This window comes from Crotalus tigris, unplaced genomic scaffold, assembly GCF_016545835.1.
Source record: "Crotalus tigris isolate CLP2741 ecotype Arizona unplaced genomic scaffold, ASM1654583v1 scf7180000023830.6690815, whole genome shotgun sequence".
NCBI lineage: Eukaryota > Metazoa > Chordata > Lepidosauria > Squamata > Viperidae > Crotalus > Crotalus tigris.
In genome coordinates this window covers 4,676,996-4,697,961 of record NW_024100214.1, presented here as the reverse complement: position 1 = coordinate 4,697,961, position 20,966 = coordinate 4,676,996, and the positions used below count along the sequence as shown (strand labels likewise).

Genomic DNA, 20,966 nt, shown 5'->3' with positions numbered 1-20,966 from the left:
TTTTTATACATTATAATTTCCCTAAATTCAGACACATTTAATTATCTAAAACATTTACTTCATCTAGGCCATTTCAGCAGTATTATATTACTTATATCAAGAAATAAAATAAAAGGTGGGGGAAGCATACAGTATTATTTAAGGAATTCATCTCTCTTAGAATGACATACGTATTCAGAATCTTTTCTGTTTCTTTAACCATATTCAAACAAATGTTTCTTTTTAAAATATTCTCTCTGGTAGATCCCATCATCTATGTTCTTAATTTTCACTTTGACCAGTATCTTTCTTAATCAATTGATTAGCTGAATTAAAAATTTTTTTCCATATATTCATGACTGCTGCTATAGGTATAAGAAGTAAATCAAATGTTTCTTTTGTTTTGTAGATGTAATGTCCTTAATTTATATAGCTTACTGTTTTCTACTATTTAATTGCTTTTCCTGAAAAAGAATAAAGTGATGGGCGATGTAGAAAAATGGGATTTTTGAATGCTTTGTCCTGCTGGCTATGGAATTCTGGGAGTTGAAATCCACATGCCTTAAAATTGTCAAGGTTGAGAAACACTGTGTTAATCTTTATTTCTGTAAAAAAAAAAAAAATAGGGCTGGCCACTAGGGGGCAGATTGGTTTTAAATTCAGAGAACAGCTACCTGGCGTATAAGACGACCCCGGACTTTTGAGAAGATTTTCAGGGTTTAGAAAGTCATCTTATACGCCGGAAAATACGGTACATATATTGTGCTCTTATGAATGTGTAGCGTTATCAGACTAACCAGAAAAAAAGGAGAGACAATGTGATATTAGATATTCTTCTTGTCAAGGCTCTTCCTTCGTTTGATTTCCTTTGTAGCATCCATATTGGCCTATTATAGTTTTAAAGCTCTAATTTGGGTCCAGCAACCTTAGATAGAAGCTCTAGGACTTACTTATCCAGTATTAAAATTCTTCTGGCTTGGCAAGGATCAGTGGGTACTTGTCAAGGTCAGCTAGCAATGAAGAGTCATATACTTAAAACTCAGTCTTGACCTGAAGATATGTGATAAAGCTTTGCTTGGAGAGAGTTTTCAAGAAAGTTATATGGTATTCTCAACATAGTTAAGATGTTCTTATTGCAGGTAACAAGTCATCTTTCATGTGTCTAACCCCTAAGTAATGATCCATTTTCTATCAAAAGCTGTGATACACAAAGAATCATTTTTTTTAGCAATGTGTGAGGCCAAGGTCATTGAAGGGAATAGTCAGTCTCAAAAGCTGGCAGGAAACTCAATTTTCTATTCTCATTTTATTTTTTTCCCCCAATTATTTTTCCTCCCAATTCAGTACATTGTTAGGGAAGGGACTGGACATAACCTCTAGCAGCTTCAATTAATTGCCTGCAAAGGGTTTTTGATTCTAGTATAATTGTAAAGGTTCAGAAAAGATATATTTAAGAATGGAGCCTATTTATTGAAAATAAATAACTTTCTCTACTAAAAATAAATGAGCATTATAAAGATGTTTACCAAATGAAGTTCCTCTCCTGTGAAGTATCTTATAAATTACTTGATAAATTATTTTAAAATGTTGACTGAAGAATAGCTAATAAATATTATAAAACTGCATGTAACCAATTGGGGAGGGGAGTGTGTTTCCTTACTTTGCAGTCTGTTTCCTTGAACAGACTTCTCTGGTTGATCTTGGCCATAATCTTGCCCTATGGATTAACTGTAGTTATTAGGGTTTTTTTGTGTGGGTCTATTCCAAAGGCAGAATGTGGATCTAGGTATAAATAAGAACACCTCTACAAATTTGGGGGCAAAAAACCAACAGGGTTACCAATAAATATTTTTTCTTTATTGTATAACGTTTGTGTTCCTTATATATTTGGACCCTAAAAGAAGGTTATGCACATAACAGGCTATATATTTTTTCTTTTCATATTGTTATAGATATCCCTCCACACTAGATGTTTATGTACCTACTTTCTGAATTGGTAATATTTTTATGCTTCCTAAATGCCTTTTTCAACAGGCTCTCCAAGCACCAGCCTGCCATGAAAACTTGGTCAAAGTGGGTGGTTACATCTTGGGAGAATTTGGAAACTTGATTGCTGGGGATCCAAGATCCAGGTAAAAACATTATAATAGCATCTGTAATATAATCATGCTGAGAACCAGCTCGGGCCTCATATGACTAAATTTGTATTTGGATCTAGTTGTCCCACTATTACTCCAGTCCCCTAAACCAGTGGTTTTTAACCTTTTTGAACGAATCGCCCCCTTGAGCCAATGAGGAAGTTGTCATTGCCCCCTCCTCCAACATAACCTCTCAATCACAACATAGGAAATAATTCTTCAGTTTATGCAAACACTTTTTTTGTTTTCTTTAAAATTGTCATCAGGACATATCGATGCAAATAATTTATTTCCAGTCTTTTTCCCATATCTCCCATATTCTGGCCAATGGCGTGCCACTGTATGGGTAGAGGATGCTGCGCAATGCGCATAAAGATAAGCGATGCGTATTCACATATGTACGGCGTTCTGTACTGAAGCTAGCTGGAGGAACATTTGAAAACACAATTCAATCCACTAATAGCGAGCAATCTGATGGTTTTGTACGACAGATATACAGCGATTCACTGTACGAAAAAGTCTCAAAAGTGTCCCCAAAACTTCTCACTCCATCGCCCCCATATTGCCACCATTTCGTTCCTTCGCCCCCGTGTTGCCCCTTTTCGTTCCATCGCCCCCCTGAAAAATGAAATCGCCCCCTGGGCGGCAATATCACCCAGGTTAAGAACCACTGCCCTAAACAGTATACCATTGCTGACTTTTAAGAAGTAAGATAACTCTCTCCAGCATGATTCTATGCAACCAGATTTTATTCAGATTATTTCTCTATTTAAAGCAGTGGTAAGCAATGTGTTTGGGATAGAAGGCACATCTATCATTTTTAGAGATTTGATTGCAGCATAGTAGTATTCTATTTTTAAAAAAATTGAAAAGAACCTTTAAAAAATAAAGTTACAATTTTAAAAAACTGTGAGAACCAAGAAAAAAGTCTACACATACATTTAAATATAAGTTTGCCTATCCTTGGTTTGAATATTAAAACAATATAAACCATTAGAACTGAATAGTAGAATAGAATAAATTGGACATTTAAAATAGCAGCAGAAATGCCTTTATTTCGCTGTGTTTTTTAAAAAAAATATTATGATTTTTATTCACTTGTAGCATAAAATACGAAGATACAAAAGCAAATAATAGGGAACAAAGGTAGGGGAAGGGGAAAAAGAGAAGTGTGGAAAAGAGGCGGAAGTTGATTTCTGACTCCCTCTGTTGCAGTAAAATAAGGTATTAACATCAAATCTCAACTTTTCACATTTCTATAGTAGTATGAACTAGCCCTTTCTGTATCAACAAATCAGTCTAATCCAGGGGTTCTCAACCTTGGCAACTTTAAGACTTGTGGACTTCAACTCCCAGAATTCCTCAGCCAGCTGGGAGTTGAAGTCCACAAGTCTTAAAGCTGGCTGAGGAATTCTGGGAGTTGAAGTCCACAAGCTGGCTGAGGAATTCTGGGAGTTGAAGTCCACAAGACTTAAAGTTGCCAAGGTTAAGAACCCCTGGTCTAATCAATAAAAATGCCTTTATTTCAAAATGCAATATTAGGATTTTCATGCTGAAATCCTTCCCCTTCCCTCCCTCTCCCCATCAAACAAAGCACCGTGAATGGATTGTTAGCTCTGACTCTGTTTTCTTTCTCTCGCCAAGTCCTCTCATCCAGTTCAACCTGTTACATTCAAAGTTCCATCTGTGCAGTGTCCCAACTAGAGCACTGCTTCTGTCTACTTACATCAAGTTTGTAAATTTATTTCCTGAGATAAAAACTACTGTTCAGGACGTATTACGCAGTGACAGCCAACTAAAGAATGCTGATGTTGAGCTACAGCAGAGAGCTGTTGAGTACCTGAGACTCAGTACTATTGCTAGTACTGACATTTTGGTATGTATGTATGTATGGTTTCATATATTTATAGTTATGAAGCCTAACCTCCAAAAATAGAGTTCAGTTTTTATTTCTTAATGATTCTGCACTTCGTGGTGGCTTTGAAGGCAGTTGCATATCTGTCTTCAACAGATCACAGGGATGACACCAGGGCTGAATTTGGGGGTGTAGACCTTAGGCCCTGATAATCCAAGAAAGCTTCCATCCACTCTTAGTGGTTTGGAATCAGTGAATGGTGTACAGGTAGTCCTTGACTTACAGCCACTCGCTCGGAAGTCCTTGAGCCCTCGTGGGATTCCTGCCCCGGAGGTTGTTGGGTGTGAGTCCCTCCTATTGAAGTTGGGTTCACGGGTTCAGTTGGGTTTGTTGCTGACGTACCTACCTCCAAGCTGCGTTGCAACAGCCCTGCCTGCGTTGCTGGAGTCAGTAGCCGGGTTGGCAGTGGAGTTCCCCAGACTTATAGTACTGGGGGACTTTAACCTGCCATCACTCGGCGATCGCTCAGAGGCGGCGCAGGAGTTCATGGCTTCCATGGCAACCATGGACCTGACCCATGTAATTCAGGATCCAACTCATAGGGGTGGTCACACACTCGACCTTGTGTTTCTCTCGGGGCAATGGAGACATGATCTGGAATTAAGGGGAATAGAGATCTCGCCCTTGTCATGGACCGATCATTTCCTATTGAGGCTGGACTTCAGAGCATCACTCCCCCATCGCAGGGAGAGGGAGCCAACTAGGTGGTTCCGCCCCAGGCGCCTAATGGACCCAGATTGGTTCCAGGAGGAGCTTGGGGAGATAGCTGACTCCCTTGTCCACAACTCGTCCGGGTCCCTGGTTGCGGCCTGGAATGAGGCAGCGTCCAGGGCCCTGGATCGAATTGCGCCTTTGCGACCTCTCTGTGGTAGTGGTCCCCGGAGGGCCCCTTGGTTTACTGAGGAGCTCCGGGAGATGAAGCGCCACAAGAGACGTCTAGAGCGACGTTGGAGGGCCAGTAACTCTGAATCTGACCGATCACTATTAAGAGCCTATCTTAGGACTTATTTAGTGGCGATAAGGGCGGCAAAGCGTGTTCACTTTTCCGCACTTATTGCGTCCGCAGAATCTCGCCCGGCCACCTTGTTTAGGGTGACCCGCTCCCTTCTTAAAGTGGAGGAGGCAGAGGAACCCTTGCAGGGGAGAGCTGAGGAGTTTGTTCAGTTTCTTTCGGACAAAATCGCTCAGATTCAGAGAGACCTGGACTCCGACTGGGCAGTGCCAGCCGAGTTGCCAGGGGCTGGTCTTAGTCATGTTATCTGGAGCGAGTTTGAGCCTGTGACCCCTGATGAAGTGTACAAGGCCATGAGGGCAATGAATGCCGCCACCTGTTTATTGGACCCGTGCCCCTCCTGGCTGGTTTCTGCCAGTAGGGAGGTGACACGAGGCTGGCTCCAGGTGATAATCAACGCCTCCTTGATGGAGGGGTCTTTCCCGCAACCTTTAAAGGTAGCGGTGGTGAGGCCCCTCCTCAAGAAGCCTTCCCTGGACCCAGCTGTTTTGAAGAACTTTCGTCCTGTCTCCAACCTCCCCTTTGTGGGGAAGGTTGTAGAGAAGGTGGTGGCGTCTCAACTCTTGCGATCCTTGGATGAAACCAATTATCTGGACCCTTTTCAATCTGGTTTCAGGCCCGGCTACAGCTCTGAGACTGCTTTGGTCGCACTGACCGATGACCTCTGGCGAGCCCGGGATAGGGGTTATTCCTCTATCCTGGTGCTTCTTGACCTCTCAGCGGCTTTCGATACCATCGACCATGGTATCCCTCTGCGTCGTCTCGGAGAGGTGGGGGTGGGCGGCACCGTATTGCGGTGGTTCTCCTCCTACCTCTCTGACAGGTCGCAGTCGGTGTTGGCAGGTGGACAGAGATCGACCCCTAGGCGCCTCGATTATGGGGTGCCTCAGGGCTCGGTCCTGTCCCCCCTCCTTTTTAACATCTACATGAAACCGCTGGGTGAGATCATTCGGCGACACGGGGTGAGGTATCATCAGTATGCGAATGATACCCAATTATATATCTCCACCCCGTGTCCTTTCAGTGAAGCAGTCGAAGTGATGTGCCGGTGCCTGGAAGATGTGAGGGTCTGGATGGGGGTGAACAGGCTTAGACTCAACCCTGACAAGACCGAGTGGCTCTGGGTCTTGCCTCCCAACGGCCAACTGGATGGTCCATCTTTAGTCCTGGGGGGGGGCAAATTTACCTCCCTCAGTGCAGGCACGCAACTTGGGTGTCCTCCTGGACTCACAGCTAAATTTGGAACAACATCTATCGGCTGTGGCGAGGGGGACCTTTGCACAGGTTTGCCTAGTGCACTAGTTGCGGCCTTATTTGGACCGGGAGGCTTTACTCACAGTCACTCATGCCCTTGTCACCTCAAGATTGGATTACTGTAACGCGCTCTACATGGGGCTACCCTTGAAGGGCGTTCGGAGGCTGCAGTTGGTTCAGAACGCAGCCGCGAGAGCGATTGTGGGCGCGCCAAGGTTCGCCCACATGTCACCTATCCTCCGCGAGCTGCACTGGCTTCCTGTGGGTCTCCGGACGCAATTCAAGGTGTTGGTTATCACCTTTAAAGCCCTTCATGGCATAGGGCCAGGTTACCTACAGGACCGCATTCTGCCGCACAGCTCCCAGAGACCGGTGAGGTCCCATAGATTGGGCCTCCTTCGGGTCCCGTCGGCCAGACAATGTCGGCTGGCGGGCCCTTGGGGAAGGGCCTTTTCTGTGGTGGCTCCGACCTGGTGGAATCAACTTCCCCCTGAGGTACGAACTGCTCCCACCCTGCCGGCCTTTAAGAAAGCCGTTAAAACTCTCCTGTTCCGGCAGGCCTGGGGCTGATGTCCCCGGGGGGCCGGGATATGATCGGACTCGCGGTATGATTGGATTATTTTATTGTTTTACGACTGTTTTTAATTTTGTACGCCGCCCTGAGTCCTTTGGGATTGGGCGGCATATAAATATTTGTAAATAAAATAAATAAATAAATAAACCACAATTGAGCTCAAAAGGACTGTGGCTAAGTGAGACATTTGTTAAGTGAGTTTTGCCCCATTTGATGACCTTTCTTGCCACAATTCTTAAGCGAATCACTGCAGTTGTTAAATTAGTAACACGGTTGTTAAGTGAATCTGGCTTCCCCATTAACTTTGCTTGTCGGAAGGTTGCAAAAGGTAATCACATGAGCCCGGAACACTGCAACCGTCATAAATATGAGTCAGCTGCCAAGTGTCTGAATTTTGATCAGGTGACTATGGGGATGCTGCAGTGGTCATTAGTGTAAAAAATGGTCATAAGTCACATTTTTCAGTGCTGTTGTAACTTTGAACGGCCATTAAGTGAACTGTTGTAAGTTGAGGACTGCCTGTAGTGCTGCACTGGCCACCTGGTTAAAAGCTACAGCCAGCATTGTTCCTAAGCCAATGAGATACTACTTTGTAGATGCTCAGATAGTGTGTCAAGGAACAAGTACTTTTATGAAGTTAGGGCTCTTAAGGACAGCATCTGATTCCTTCGGTTACTTGCTGCTTCTATTACAAACACCCTTTTCCTTTACAATAGTGCATAGCTTTCATGGCTGCTGACTAGTTCAGCAGAGGAAAGGGGTGGAAACAGTGGTAATGGTAGAAGAAGTGGAGGTAGTGAAGAGGTGGAACTGCAGATGGTGATATTCCCATTGCTTAAAACCAAGTCCAAGGGACTGAACCGAGGGCTCCTTTCAATGTTGTGGGACCCCTGAATAGTGATTTGCTTATTACCCAAAGTAAGGGCAACCTCTACCTTCTTTTTTCCTTCATGGTTTTTGGAGAGACCACTGCAGCGGTATACACCTCCACGCCTTCTGGTTGGCAATTTGTAATTGTTCCCACTTATAGTTTTCAGTGGCATTTCCAGCCAGTTTCTACCTTGTCTGTACTTGTTGCTGTTGAACTATCTGTCCACATCCATTTTCTTGCAGAGCTCCTTAGGGACTCCTAAGGAGAGAAACCAGACTGACTGACATTCTGGTTTCCACACTTGACAGACATGGACTTTGGGCTTGGTGTGAAAAGAGCCTTTCAGGAAATCACTGAAAAGGGGGGAATTAGTGAACTTCCACTCTCTCCCAAGTACAGAGGGTGGTTAATATGGTCAGCATTTAGGTGGCCTTCATGACTTAAAAAAGAGATCCACCCCTGACCTAGACAAAGCTGTTAAGAGGTCAAAGCATGTTTCTTACATTTCCAAAATGTGCCTTGATTCCTTTCTAAGGCAACAGTTCTAGAAGAAATGCCTCCATTTCCAGAGAGGGAGTCCTCGATTCTAGCCAAGCTGAAGAAGAAAAAGGGTCCAAATACAGTTACTGATTTGGAGGAAACCAAAAAGGAAAGAAGCTCAGACATCAACGGTAGCACTGAGGCCACTCTTGTAAATGCAAGTACAGCGGTAGGTTGTACCCGTTTTTGCTGTTTCAGAAAGGGGGCGGCGGAATATCAGCCTTGTGTAGACACCAATACTTAGGCAATTCCAGATTTTTATTATCACATTTCCAGTAATTTGATTATTATTTGTTCTGGCCTTTACATGCTTTTAACTTTATGTGTATTATTACTGCAATCTTAATTGTAACATTTTATAACTATATTATGAGAAATAATTTGTAAACCCCCCCTCCTGCCAAGGAAGCATCTTTCATTTGTTTTAACCATGTAATTTGCATACATTAAGGACAGGTGCCTATATATAGATAAGTCATGTTTTGCTTAATATAAATATTTCCAGAGCAGGATTTAATTTGTGTATGCAAAGTCACATACACAGATAATATTGATCATAGACTCACAAATAGAAGAATACATAATGACAACCCAAGAATGTCTTATGAGTGGATACAAAGATACAAAGTTTTCCCATATTTCCTTTACTCTCAGCAGCTACTCTTCTCAGACTGACACCTGTAAGGATGCTTTTAACTCCATATTAGGATTTGCATTAATTTTGTGTGTCACAGGCTGTGCATGTGGGTTTTTTGCTTTACATCAGGAGCTCTGAATTTGTTGCTCAAGTTTAATATCCATAGAACTCAAAAGTCCTGCTTGATCAGATTTTGTAGCTGGAGAGCTACTCATGTTCAGGTGCCCCCAAACAGAAGGTCACCTGGGGCCTTTCCAGTCAAATCTGCAGGGTCTAAATATGGGAGGCCAAATTGAGACATGTGGGGAAAGAAATTGGGAACTCTGCCCATATCTTTTCCACATGCACATTTTTAGAGAAACATGAGCAGAGAATTGGTATTATTATGAGCGTTCACTTTGGAGGCAGACTAGGTTCTTCTGTTTAATCTTTCTTTCTTTCTTCCTTCCTTCCTTCCTTCCTTCCTTCCTTCCTTCCTTCCTTCCTTCCTTCCTTCCTTCCTTTCTTTCTTTCTTTCTTTCTTCTCTCTCTGTCTCTCTCTCTCCCTCCCTCCCTCCATCTCTCACTCTCTCTCCCTCCTAAATTAAGAATTTTTTTTTAAAAAAAAAAAACCTTAGTAGCATATGTATTTTAAAGTTAACCTGGAAAAGCAGTGTTTTTCAAACTTGGCAACTTTAAAATGTGTGGGTTTCAATTCCCAGATCTGCCCAGCCAGCAAGCTGAAATTGCTTAGTTGAAGGTCATGTATCTTAAAGTTGCCAAGTTTGAATAATGTTGTGTTATATAGCACCTGATCTTTAATAAACACAATGAAGGTAAAAAAAAGAAGATATCTTGGCTCTCTGTCCTTTTTAAGCATTTAATACCTCTGTTGTTTCTTGCAGTCTACTCCATCTCCTTCAGCAGACCTGTTAGGTCTTGGTGCAGCTGCAGTCACAAATTCTGTGCCTGCAGCATCAAGTGGTAGTTTGTTAGTGGATGTATTTTCAGACAATTCTGCAAATCCTGCATCACTTGCTCCTGGTTCCGAAGACAACTTTGCAAGGCATGTGATAAATCAACACTTTCGTTTCTTGTCTTCTTTTTTCTCCCAGTCTTTACCCAATGTGGTTCTTCTGTGTTTCCATGAGGTTACAAAACTGTTTGACACTTTAAGTGTCATTGACTCGCTTTTCCAAGAATAAGATTGGCCAATTTCTATATCCTTCAGATGATAGGCTGGTTTATTGCCATAGACAAAGGATCAGCTCTAAAGTAAACTTGGCACCTTCTGTTGGCATAGAGTAGAGACGGGAAGGCCTGGAAAAAAACTGGAAAAATTGGGGGAAACAGTTGGGTTTTTGTTTTCATTTTTTCTAAACAGCTTTGGAAAAAAAGAAAAAAAAATCAGAAAAATGTTTTTGGGTTTTTTCCCAATTTTTCCAGTTTTTTCCCCCAGGTCTTCCCATCGTAAGTATAGAGCTCCTAATTAAGGCAAGTGTTCATTCAGTCCTATATACCACAAATGTACATGTTTCTATATATGTTATTAGCAAGGTTAAATATTTTAATCAGATTACCTACTCTGTTTAGAATGATTTTTCTATAATTGGAAAACATTTTCCCCTCTAGGGTGAAAATTCAATTTGTAATCTATCCAGATTTTTATGTCCTCTGTTACTCTTGAGTACATCTCTATCTGTATTTCCTCTCCAAGATAAACTAGAAGAATGCATATGATTGTTTAAATATAATTTGACTAATGCAGCTATTTCTTTACTTCTAGGTTTGTTTGCAAAAACAATGGGGTCCTGTTTGAGAATCAGTTACTACAGATTGGTCTGAAATCTGAATTTCGACAGAACCTGGGTTAGTTGATAGGTTATAATGAGCCGAAATTGTGATAATTGCTGTCTTAGATCTGTTTTAATTTTTTTTTAATGTTTTTCAGTTTAAAGATAATTTCTTTGATTCCTAAAGAGTTCCCCGTAAACAGTATTTCCCTTAGAAAGTGAAGATTTTCAGAGATGCCAATTGTATGCTGTCACTTGATGAGTAGAAAGCTTCTGTAACTAACAGTAGTCCTCAATTAACAGCAGTAATTGGGCTGGAATTTCTGCCGCTAAGCAATGTGGTCATAAAGAACAATGTTGTATGACCCCGTAACTTAGCAATAGTAACCCCATTGCTGTTGTTAAGCAAGGTCCTTGAGGATTATTAAGCAAGGATCTGACATGACTGTGACATAAGAAAAAGTGGGAATCCGGAAGTGTTTGCTTATGAGTGTTGAAACTGCATCCCAGTCAAGCAGATTGGTGGGCGAGAGATACATGTGGGTGGGTCAGCGCTTACAGAATATGGGCCGTAGTGTCAACAGGTGCTGTGGAGTCTGAGATCCCCTGGAGAAAAAGCAGCAGGAGCGACTTGCAGGAGTGATTTTGACTTCCTGCTAGCTTCCTCATTGACTTTGCTTGTGGAAAGCCAGCAGGGAAAAGGGTAAATGGTGATCGTGTGATTTCAAGAAGTTGCAACCATCTTAATCGCAAGTCAATTCTCAAGTGCCCAAATTGCAATCACTTGACTATAGGGATGCTGAACTAGCCATAACTTTGAGGATTGGTGGTAAGACCCTGTTCTTCAACACCATTGCAATTTCAAACAGTCACCGAATGGATGTAATCTGAAGTTTACATGTATTTTAAAACTATAATGGTTTCTATGTTTCCCAAATATACATCTAGCACATAAATAACCATTCACTTTTTGCTCAAAAACTCTCTTCGCAATTTCACGTGACACTTTGAAAACATGATATAAATACATTTTTATGAGTATTTCTTAAAAGTCTCAGTGGACTTTATCGGTAATGTGGATCATATGATTGATATTTTCTTCTTTCTTCTAGGTCGTATGTTCATATTTTACGGAAATAAAACTTCCACACCATTTTTAAATTTTGTTCCAACATTAATCTGTTCAGATGATCTTCAGTCAAATATCCTTTTGTCCCTTATATAATTGAGCTATATTATATTCTAGGCCACAAGAATAAGAGTATATGTTACACTATCATGCATTCCTTGTAGGATAGTACAATGTTCTCACTGCTTTGTTTGCTTGACATATGGCTTTAAAGAGCAAAAAAAAATGTATGAAAAGAAAAACTTTCAAATTAGCAATATTAGCAATAAGAAACTATAATAAACTAGTGTTGAGATTGTGCTTGTGTAAAAGAAAATCAGTACAGTTTTTATTTAGCAGAGTGCATGATGCAAAGAGATTCAGCTGCTTAAATCTGTCAACAGGTAGGGTGTATAATTAAGGAAAGAGGGGCAGTGAAGATGAGAATATGAATTACAGTCAGAGGAGAAAGTAAATTGTGGAAGTATTGAGAATATAAATCTAACCCAGGAGTGACAAACTGCCGGCCCGTGGACCGGCAATGGGGTAAAAGTTTGACATGTCTGATCTAACCAATAAGAGAGATATGCAAAATGTGTGTTTGAGACAAGAAAAGGAGATATAAGAGTCCATTTCCTAATGTTCTCTACATATTTGGGTCAGTAGACTATTAGCAGAAAGCTGGCAGATGCATTTTGACATGAATTTCTAAGTTAAGGACAATAGAGTAAGTGAGATGACAAAAGACTTGGAAGGTAGATAAACCTCTTGTCTCCTCCATAACCAATCCTATTCAGACTTTGTCATATACTTTTTTAAAACCTAAACTGTCTCTGGCAATAACTCTTCTAATAACCTCCTAACAACCTCTTTGATCCCAAACATACAGTTAAGCTATTTATTTCCCTTCTACCTATCTTAACCTTGCCAAACCTTTATGACCAGATTCAGTCTTTGCAAGGTCCAGCAGAAGAATAACAGAAAACAATCCTGTTTCCTTAACTTATCACGTCTGAATCTGCAGACCAAACCTGTTGATCCCACTGTGGAAGGAGGTGCTCAGGTGCAGCAGATTGTAAATATTGAGTGTATATCAGACTTCATGGAAGCACCAGCCTTAAACATTCAGTTCAGGTACGGTTCTTTAAGTTTGAACATTGTTTCCCATTTAAAGGCACTTCTAGAGGACTGTCTGCAGTAATCCATTTCCATGAACATAAAAAAGTGTATTTTGTGACCTTAAAGATTAGCTTATTGATGATGGCATAAACTTCTGTGGCTAGTGCCCTTCAGATATATAAAGCATAATCCTGGGTTTCTTTTTGGGGTGGGGGTTGAGCAAACATTTGAAAAAAAAAAAAGAAATGAAAGAGAAACAAAAAGGAGTAAGTTAACTATATTAGCAGCAGCTATTCACAAAATGTGATGGTTCTGCCACAGGAATTATTTGAAAGGATTAATATTGTTATCCTTTATTTCTGCGTCGTACATGAGCAAATTAAACTGTTTAATGAATTTTAGTTGAGCTATTTCATGAGGAAACAGGCTTGAAATTATTTTGTACAAGAATAGTCTTGAGGCCCCTCCACATTCCTCTCATGACTGCTATTTATCACACTGCCATTTTTAAAGTAAGTAGGTACCACTGTCTACATCTACTGCCTTTCATTTCCCTCTTAATTTATTATCCCCCATGTTCTTCCACTACTGGAATATTCTGTTCACTTTAGATTCTCCTTCATCTCTTGGTGCATACCCTATGAAACCGTCTGCCAGCAGGTGACACCTTGGAAGCACAGAATCTGATTGTTTGGTCTGATTATTTAGACAGGGCCTGCTAAGAGTCCCTACTCCTTGCATGGTTCATGGATGGACAGGATGGCTGTCCTTCTCAATGATGGCCTCCTGTTTTGTGGGAAATCTCTCTCCTGGAGATACATGAATTTTACTTTCTATGAACAAGTGAAAAGCATCCTCTTCCAATGGGCCTTCAGTTGAGATGATTGGGAATCAGCAAAAGTACTTTGCTTACCATGCGGATTTTAAATTTTGTATTATATGCCACCTGTTATTTGGAAGTGGAGAGCTGATGGTCCAATTTGGGACTATTGCTACTGAGATACTTATTTAAAATAATAATCTGCTTTTTTTTTTTAGGGAGGACAGGTAATGACATTATTTTAAAAGGTGTAATTGGGTCAAATGGTTTAAGAACCATAGCTCATGAAAAAAGGAAGGAACATTTGGATGAATTGTGTGTGCATCTAGATTGTTTAGATTTTCTCCAAAAGTTTGTCATTGCCATTTCCAGATATGGAGGAACTTTACAAAATATTTCCGTGAAGCTACCTATCACATTGAACAAATTTTTCCAGCCTACAGAAATGGCTGCTAATGACTTCTTCCAGAGATGGAAACAACTGAGCAAGTAAAATTATTTTGATCTTGCATGTCCTTAATTACTATATACTATATTACTTTTTCCAGATTGTTACTTGTTTCTTGGTGAATACTGCCACCTAACTTAAATGAAAAGGGGACCTCTTTAGATGTAAATTCATGAAGGAGAATATTTGTAGCTCAGGGTTGAAATGAGGGACCTTGGTGCTCTCTGAACTTGATTGTTTCTTGCAGATATTTCATTACCCAAACGAAGTAACATCATCATGTTGTTGATGAACATCATGATGTTACCTAGTTTGGATAAAGAAACGTGTGCAAGAAAACAACCAAGCTCAGAGAGCACCAAGGATCCCTTGTAAATTCATGTTTCTGTAGGAGCCACATTTGAAACTCAACTTCCTCTTTCTCTGCAAAGCATTTCAGTCCCACCTTTGAGTCTGTTTTTTGACTACTTGGCCTAAGTTCTCATTAATTTGGGGAATGATTTGATACGTTATCTCTAGAAAGACCTACCATTTTGTAGCCACATGTGTTGCCTTTTCTCACTCAAGAGTTCCAACAGGCTACTGGTGGCATACTGCTCTCCAACTTCCTTCTAATCTCATTATTCTTCCTGGAAGATGAGCCCCAAACTGTGGTGCTCATTTATGATACAGAGATAAGGCAAACAGAGAGAACCCTGCTACATTTGAGTGAGACATTCCAGGATAATGTCTGTGCCTGAACTAACAGTCTATAAAGCTGTGATTTACTTTGATTGGGTATGTCACAGTGATTCACAATTAATTTCACACAACTTACTAAAAACAAAACTAAACTACATTAAGAATTAGCATTGTATGTGAACCCAGTGAATATCTCTTTAGTTTCTAGGATTCCAGCCTATCATAAATGTCCTCTGATGTGGCTCTTGAGTGGAATCAGTGTAAGAAAAGGGGTGAAGAGATTTAAATAGATGCTTAAAGAGATGCTATACCAGCCACGATATTGCAGAAATTCAGAATGTCAATATCAGAACTCACATATTCATCTATAGTTAGGAAACTCATAGATTGTCAGAAACAGAATGCTTCAATATATTGTTCTAAGTCTAATATAATGTGGACTATTTTTAGTCTTACCTTTTAGAGGGCTAAAATTAAATATAGAATTGTTTAATAAATTATGAGCATTATTATAGCAGAAACTAAACAAATCTAGTTCTTCCACATGTCCATTTATTTTTACATCAGCTGAATTCCTGGAAAATATTTGACACTTCTTCCCTCTATCTATCCACATAGAGCAGCCTGCCTAAAGGATACCTATTTTTGGTTCATTGGTTAGCCTATGCCAGGGGTAGGCAACCTTGGCTCTTTTATGACTCGTGGACTTTGACTCCCAGAGTACCTGAGCCAGCATGGTTGGCTCAGGAATTCTGGGAGTTGAAGTCCACGAGTCATAAAAGAGCCAAGGTTGCCTACCCCTGGCCTATGCAAATCATATAATGGAAACTAAGGCTCATTATTTAGGAGAATAGTGCTATAAACATGCATATAATACACTGCTACTTCTGTGTAAAATGCATCTACGTTCTGTCATAAACATTTTGCTTCAAAAATATAATAAATATGAGCTGTTAATATCAACTCTTGATGTTCTTCATAGCCCTCAACAAGAAGTACAGAATATCTTTAAAGCAAACCATCCAATGGATGCTGAAATTACAAAGGCAAAAGTAGGTATAATTATTTATGTTTCTTCTTGCCTGGATGATTATATTTCCCTTCCAGCACAATTGCTTCTGTGACATCAAAAATTTATAATAGTGGAAAATAAATCCATTGCCATTACCGTAAATGCCGGCGTACAAGACGACTCGGCGTATAAGACGACCCCCATCTTTGGCGCCGATTTCAGCGCTCGCGGAAGTCGCCTTATACGCTGGCATTTACGGTATTTTTTTTAAACACCTGATAATGATAGTAAAGTTAAACTATGAACACATCTATCCTTTTTTAAAATAAATGTCTGGACATTAGGGGACAACCAGCAAGGAGGTCTATTACTTGGTAACTGTATGGTAGGAAATCTGCTTTGTTTCTTACATAAATACCTAGAAACAGCCAAAAGTTTGTTCTGTTCTACCAACATAAGTATTTCGGTTCTTCTTAATTTTGGTATCTTTTTTCCTTTGCCTCTTGAAGGAGTCTGTTTTATTCATTACGAAGCAGAAATTTGTTAGTAAGCTCTATGTGCTTACCAAAATAAAAAGGTGCCTTAAAAAATAAACATAAAGCTAATGAACTATCAGATCTAAAAAAGTCAGAAGACATCTGCAAGCTTATTTCTTCACTAGTGCCCTTTTGTTAATCAACAGCGTTCAAAATAATACACCACATTATTTGTGCATTCTGACAATCTTTGAAATGCACCATTCCTTTGCCTATATTTTATTAGCTGATTCTCAATTATTCTTGTCTCTTAGTGCCCAAGTCAGCATTATTTATGGCTAAATGTTTTATGATTGATTTGCTAGTTTATTTTATCTGGGAAAGTTGGTTTGGATATTTGATTTTGCCGTAACACCATATTTCTTTCTTTAGTCCAAACTTCTGCATTTTCCCTAATATGGAATCTATCTGAGTCTTAAGTGTGGCTGAGGAATTCTGGGAGTTGAAGTCCACAAGTCATAAAAGGGCCAAGTCTGAAGACCCCTGATCTATCATATACATTTTATATGTCCTCCTCCTTCCTTTCTCCATTTGCATGCTGTTCAATTGCTTTCAATTCAATTAAGTAAAATTAAGTAATTCAGCTTTTAAGGAGATATGTTAAGTAAAATTAGATCCTCTTTTATAGATCATTGGCTTTGGCACAGCTCTGCTGGAAGAAGTGGATCCTAACCCTGCTAACTTTGTAGGTGCTGGCATAATATACACAAAATCAATACAAATTGGATGTTTGATGCGTCTTGAACCCAACCTCCAGGCAGAGGTAATCCATGTTTATCAAGCCAAGAGCATGTATAGTATGGAAGACATTTAATTTTTCCCATGTGTATTTTTACAGAAATCTTTTCTTTAAAGTAAAATAGAAAATCTACTGTTTTTTATTAGATTAGTGATGAATATTCTTTCTCCTTTTGTTCACCAAATGAAGACATAGTCTTCATTGAAGATTTTGCTCTAACAATATACGTCCTGAGTGGTATCAACTAAGACAACGCATGCATACATTTTATAGCTCTTTCAATACTAGCTTTGCCTTATATTCATTGTACAGCCTATATAGAAAAATGAGTTTCTGCAAAATTACATTCAGAGTGTTATATAATATTAATCAGGAAGGTCAATTGCATTGGGATAGAGCACTGTTCTAAAACAGGTTTTTGGCTCTTTTGTACTGTTGCTTTCCATTCCATATATCTTGTGTCTGCCAGAAAATAAACTATGTTTTTGGCCAAAATGTATGGACCACTTGTGATACATTGTTTAGATGTTGTTTGAAGTTTTGCATAACAGTCAGATTTTTTGTGATAGGAGCAAAGGAGGCAGGAAAAGATTGCTGAGTGAGGAAGAAATCTTAATATGGGATTTTCTGCTAAAGCAGGGTTATGCAACATCTTTAAGTCAGTGAACATATTTGGAATTTTGGAAGCAATTTATAGGTATTGTACTTTCACAGATTGGCTGTGGTGCCCGTTTACCAGAAGGCAAAGATACTTCTCACTATCAATGCTCTATATTACCCATTTCTATTTTTTTCTGGACATACTACTGCCAGTCACTTCTATTTTCTAAGAATACCTAGAGGTTCTAGGAATGTAAGTAAAGGGAAAGCTTCATAATGATGCTTAACTGTACAATTCAGATAATTTTTATTTTATTGTAAATGCATGTAATCCCATTGATTACTATTGAACTCTTTTATTAAAAGAAATAGCTTCTTTTCTCTTTAAGCTAAAAATGTTCTTCAGAAGTTCAGACTAGGTAGATTTGCCTCCACTGCAATCCTTTTTTTTTTAAATCTTAAACATCACCTTATGATTCTAAAACTTCTAAAATTGTTACAGAAAACACTTATAAGCAGGGTAGGAATTTTGGCGGTTTTAAAGCCGTTCTTCATAAAAGTTATTTTTTATTATTTTTCAGATGTACCGACTAACACTACGAACAAGTAAAGAAACAGTCTCACGAAGATTATGCGAATTGTTGTCAGAACAGTTCTGAATCTAAACTCAAGACCAGCTTTGATTCTTTCTTTCTGCCTGTTTTCTTGTCCTGCTCCAGGAATGTCCTGTGCACCAGTGTCTGCATAAATAACTGCCATCACATTCACATTCCTGCCTTAAAGGACCTGTCCCTCTTATGTGAATAAAAGATATGTGTAATGTAAAGTTACCTAAATGTGAAAATATTTCTGGCACAAGGAAGCCAGGAGGCATTGTGTTTGTCACCGCCACTATTTCAGGCATTTTGTCAGAAGTTGGTTTCATGATGACTTACTTTGATTAACAATGATCTAAATGAAAGATGTTTTTCTCCCCCCAGAAATTCCAATGTAAGTTGGAAATAACAGTGTGGTTTCTTCTCCTATTATCCCTGTATTGCCCCAGCAGTAATCAGTAAAGTTCTGTTTGATGAGACTGCAGTAACCATCTTGCTGCTGTACTCTTTGTCAATCTTAGATGGATCAACTTTTGAGAATGCATTCACTTTGTGTGATGGGAATCCAGGACTGTTGTAATGAATCTCACAAGTGTTGCTTTTTCACAATAGGCTATGGGCATTGACCTTGAGTACAGTACATAAGGCATTAGGATATCATTTCCCCCTACCTCAACCAATTTGTTTTAAACAGCTTTAATTCACCCTTTCATTTCCTCCAAATTATGAATTACCAAAGAGTAAATATCTTATCAAACGCTGAAATAAAGAGTCAGAATTATTAGATTCACTATTTCTAGAGAACTCTAGTTAATCCATTGTTCACTTGGATTGTAAATTAAAAAAAAAATCACATGGAGCTACACTAAAAAATTCTCAGAGAATCTGTTTCTATATTCTCTAGCCCTGGCTGTTATTATTGATAGGCAATTTCGATGTAATATTTTTGTTAGCAGATGGGTGGGTCACACAAATACAGACATCTAGTATATTCAGGTCCTAAATAAATCATTAGCTGTTGAAAGTATAATGGCCTGATAATTGCTTTTTTAACATCACAAATTTGGATGCATTATTTTCAAAAAGGCTAGCAATGATATGGTGTACTTGGCATGAGATATGCATTTGTAATATAGTATAGAAATTAAGTCTGACATCCTTTTCAGCAAGTAGAAATAAGTTTCAATCACACTTCTCTAAAAGGATTCCAAAATGGTTATCACAGTCACTCAGTAAAACAAGAAAAAATAAGCAATGGTGTCTCTATTGCAATAAATATCCTTGGGAGTTTAATCAGGTTTTTTTTTTTATATAAGATAAAGTTGCATGTCTGGCTTACAGAACAGTTATCCAGATTCCTCCGAGTACTGACTTACTGTTTTTCTGCAAACTTCTTTACTTAAATTTGTTGGGCTCCACTGAATTAGCACATTTTGTTAAATGAAATGGAATTAATTTGGTGATGTAATAAAACTAGGATACCTTCCAATATTCCCCCTCTCTCTGGAAAAACCCTAAGAGTGGTCATCACAGCGAACAGATTAATGCATCCTCATTTTTCACATGGAACTGGAAGCCATTAAAACAAGGGATAATTAGAAGCTTGTCATATAACATATTAAGAAGGCCTGCCATTTAACTTTTAAAGAGAGATCTGAAGGCATTGAGGTTGCACTTATTTAATACCATGGCAAATACCACAGTGGTTATCACTGTGCAGTTGTGAGCAAATGTGATTTATCCATAAAAAGATGGAAGATTCCAAATCAGCTGTTCATATAATTTGTGCTTCACTAATGAGGAACAGAGAATTGAAGTACTGGTATATACAATTTATCTTTATTGGGAAAAGTTACTTGATTACCAAAGTTATATATTCTCTTTATCAACCAGAAATAATACTTTTTGTGGCTAAAACAGTATTAGTAATCCAAGTGCAGTATTTGTTATTGACATGTGAAAGATTCCTCAACTGGAAGATAAAATGCTGTAAACCTAGGTCTACACTCCGGTATCTATGTATAACCATTTCAGTATATAAAAAGTGAATTTTCAGCTTATATGGTCAACTTTCATTATAAGTGTATGAATCTGAAAATACATAAATCTAATCATGTTACCTTTAGCAGAAAAAATAAATGGCTAGAAGACTAAAATTGTTTCCTCATTCTTGGTTTTAAGAACTTTCAATGCGGCTATTTTTTTAAAAAGTAATCTCTTTTCACAACAAAGTGAAATCACAGCTTCCTGTTCTTTAGCTGGAGTTGGTCTTCATACCCATTGAGTTTTCCCCAAGAACGTAGGATGTTGTAATACATTGGTGTGGTGCATGTGTATCATTATTATGGTTGGTCACAAAGATGTTTAGACTGGATTTCACATTTTGATCCACTTGATCTGGGAAAGGCAGATATTATTTGATGGTGTTAAAAAGTATCATTACAGTATGTAAGCTGTTCTAAGTAAAGCTGCCTTTTGCAATTGACTGATGGTGATTTTGTCAATGCTAATGGTGGTTGTTGAGTCCTCGAGTCAACGGCGAATGAATACAGCACATTCTGCAGTTCCAACAGCTCTTTATTGAAGTCTTTTTCCCTCCGTCACAGCTCTGAGGC

At 39.1% G+C, this 20,966-nt stretch overlaps 1 protein-coding gene across 2 annotated transcripts in view; it reads left to right on the top strand.

Moving 5' to 3' along the window:
• The window catches only part of AP2A2 (adaptor related protein complex 2 subunit alpha 2), a 73,940-nt gene extending 53,433 nt beyond the window's left edge, over positions 1-20,507 (top strand). For both annotated transcript variants that reach the window (XM_039322064.1, XM_039322063.1), the window contains exons 12-22: positions 2,014-2,111; positions 3,762-3,993; positions 8,279-8,452; positions 9,805-9,965; positions 10,686-10,768; positions 11,805-11,894; positions 12,811-12,934; positions 14,112-14,228; positions 15,851-15,920; positions 17,045-17,179; positions 18,337-20,507. In XM_039322064.1, the coding sequence (XP_039177998.1) occupies positions 2,014-2,111; positions 3,762-3,993; positions 8,279-8,452; positions 9,805-9,965; positions 10,686-10,768; positions 11,805-11,894; positions 12,811-12,934; positions 14,112-14,228; positions 15,851-15,920; positions 17,045-17,179; positions 18,337-18,414 (1,362 nt within the window). In that variant the 3' untranslated portion in view covers positions 18,415-20,507. The remainder of the gene's footprint in view (positions 1-2,013; positions 2,112-3,761; positions 3,994-8,278; positions 8,453-9,804; positions 9,966-10,685; positions 10,769-11,804; positions 11,895-12,810; positions 12,935-14,111; positions 14,229-15,850; positions 15,921-17,044; positions 17,180-18,336) is intronic.
• The last annotated feature ends 459 nt before the right edge of the window (positions 20,508-20,966 follow it).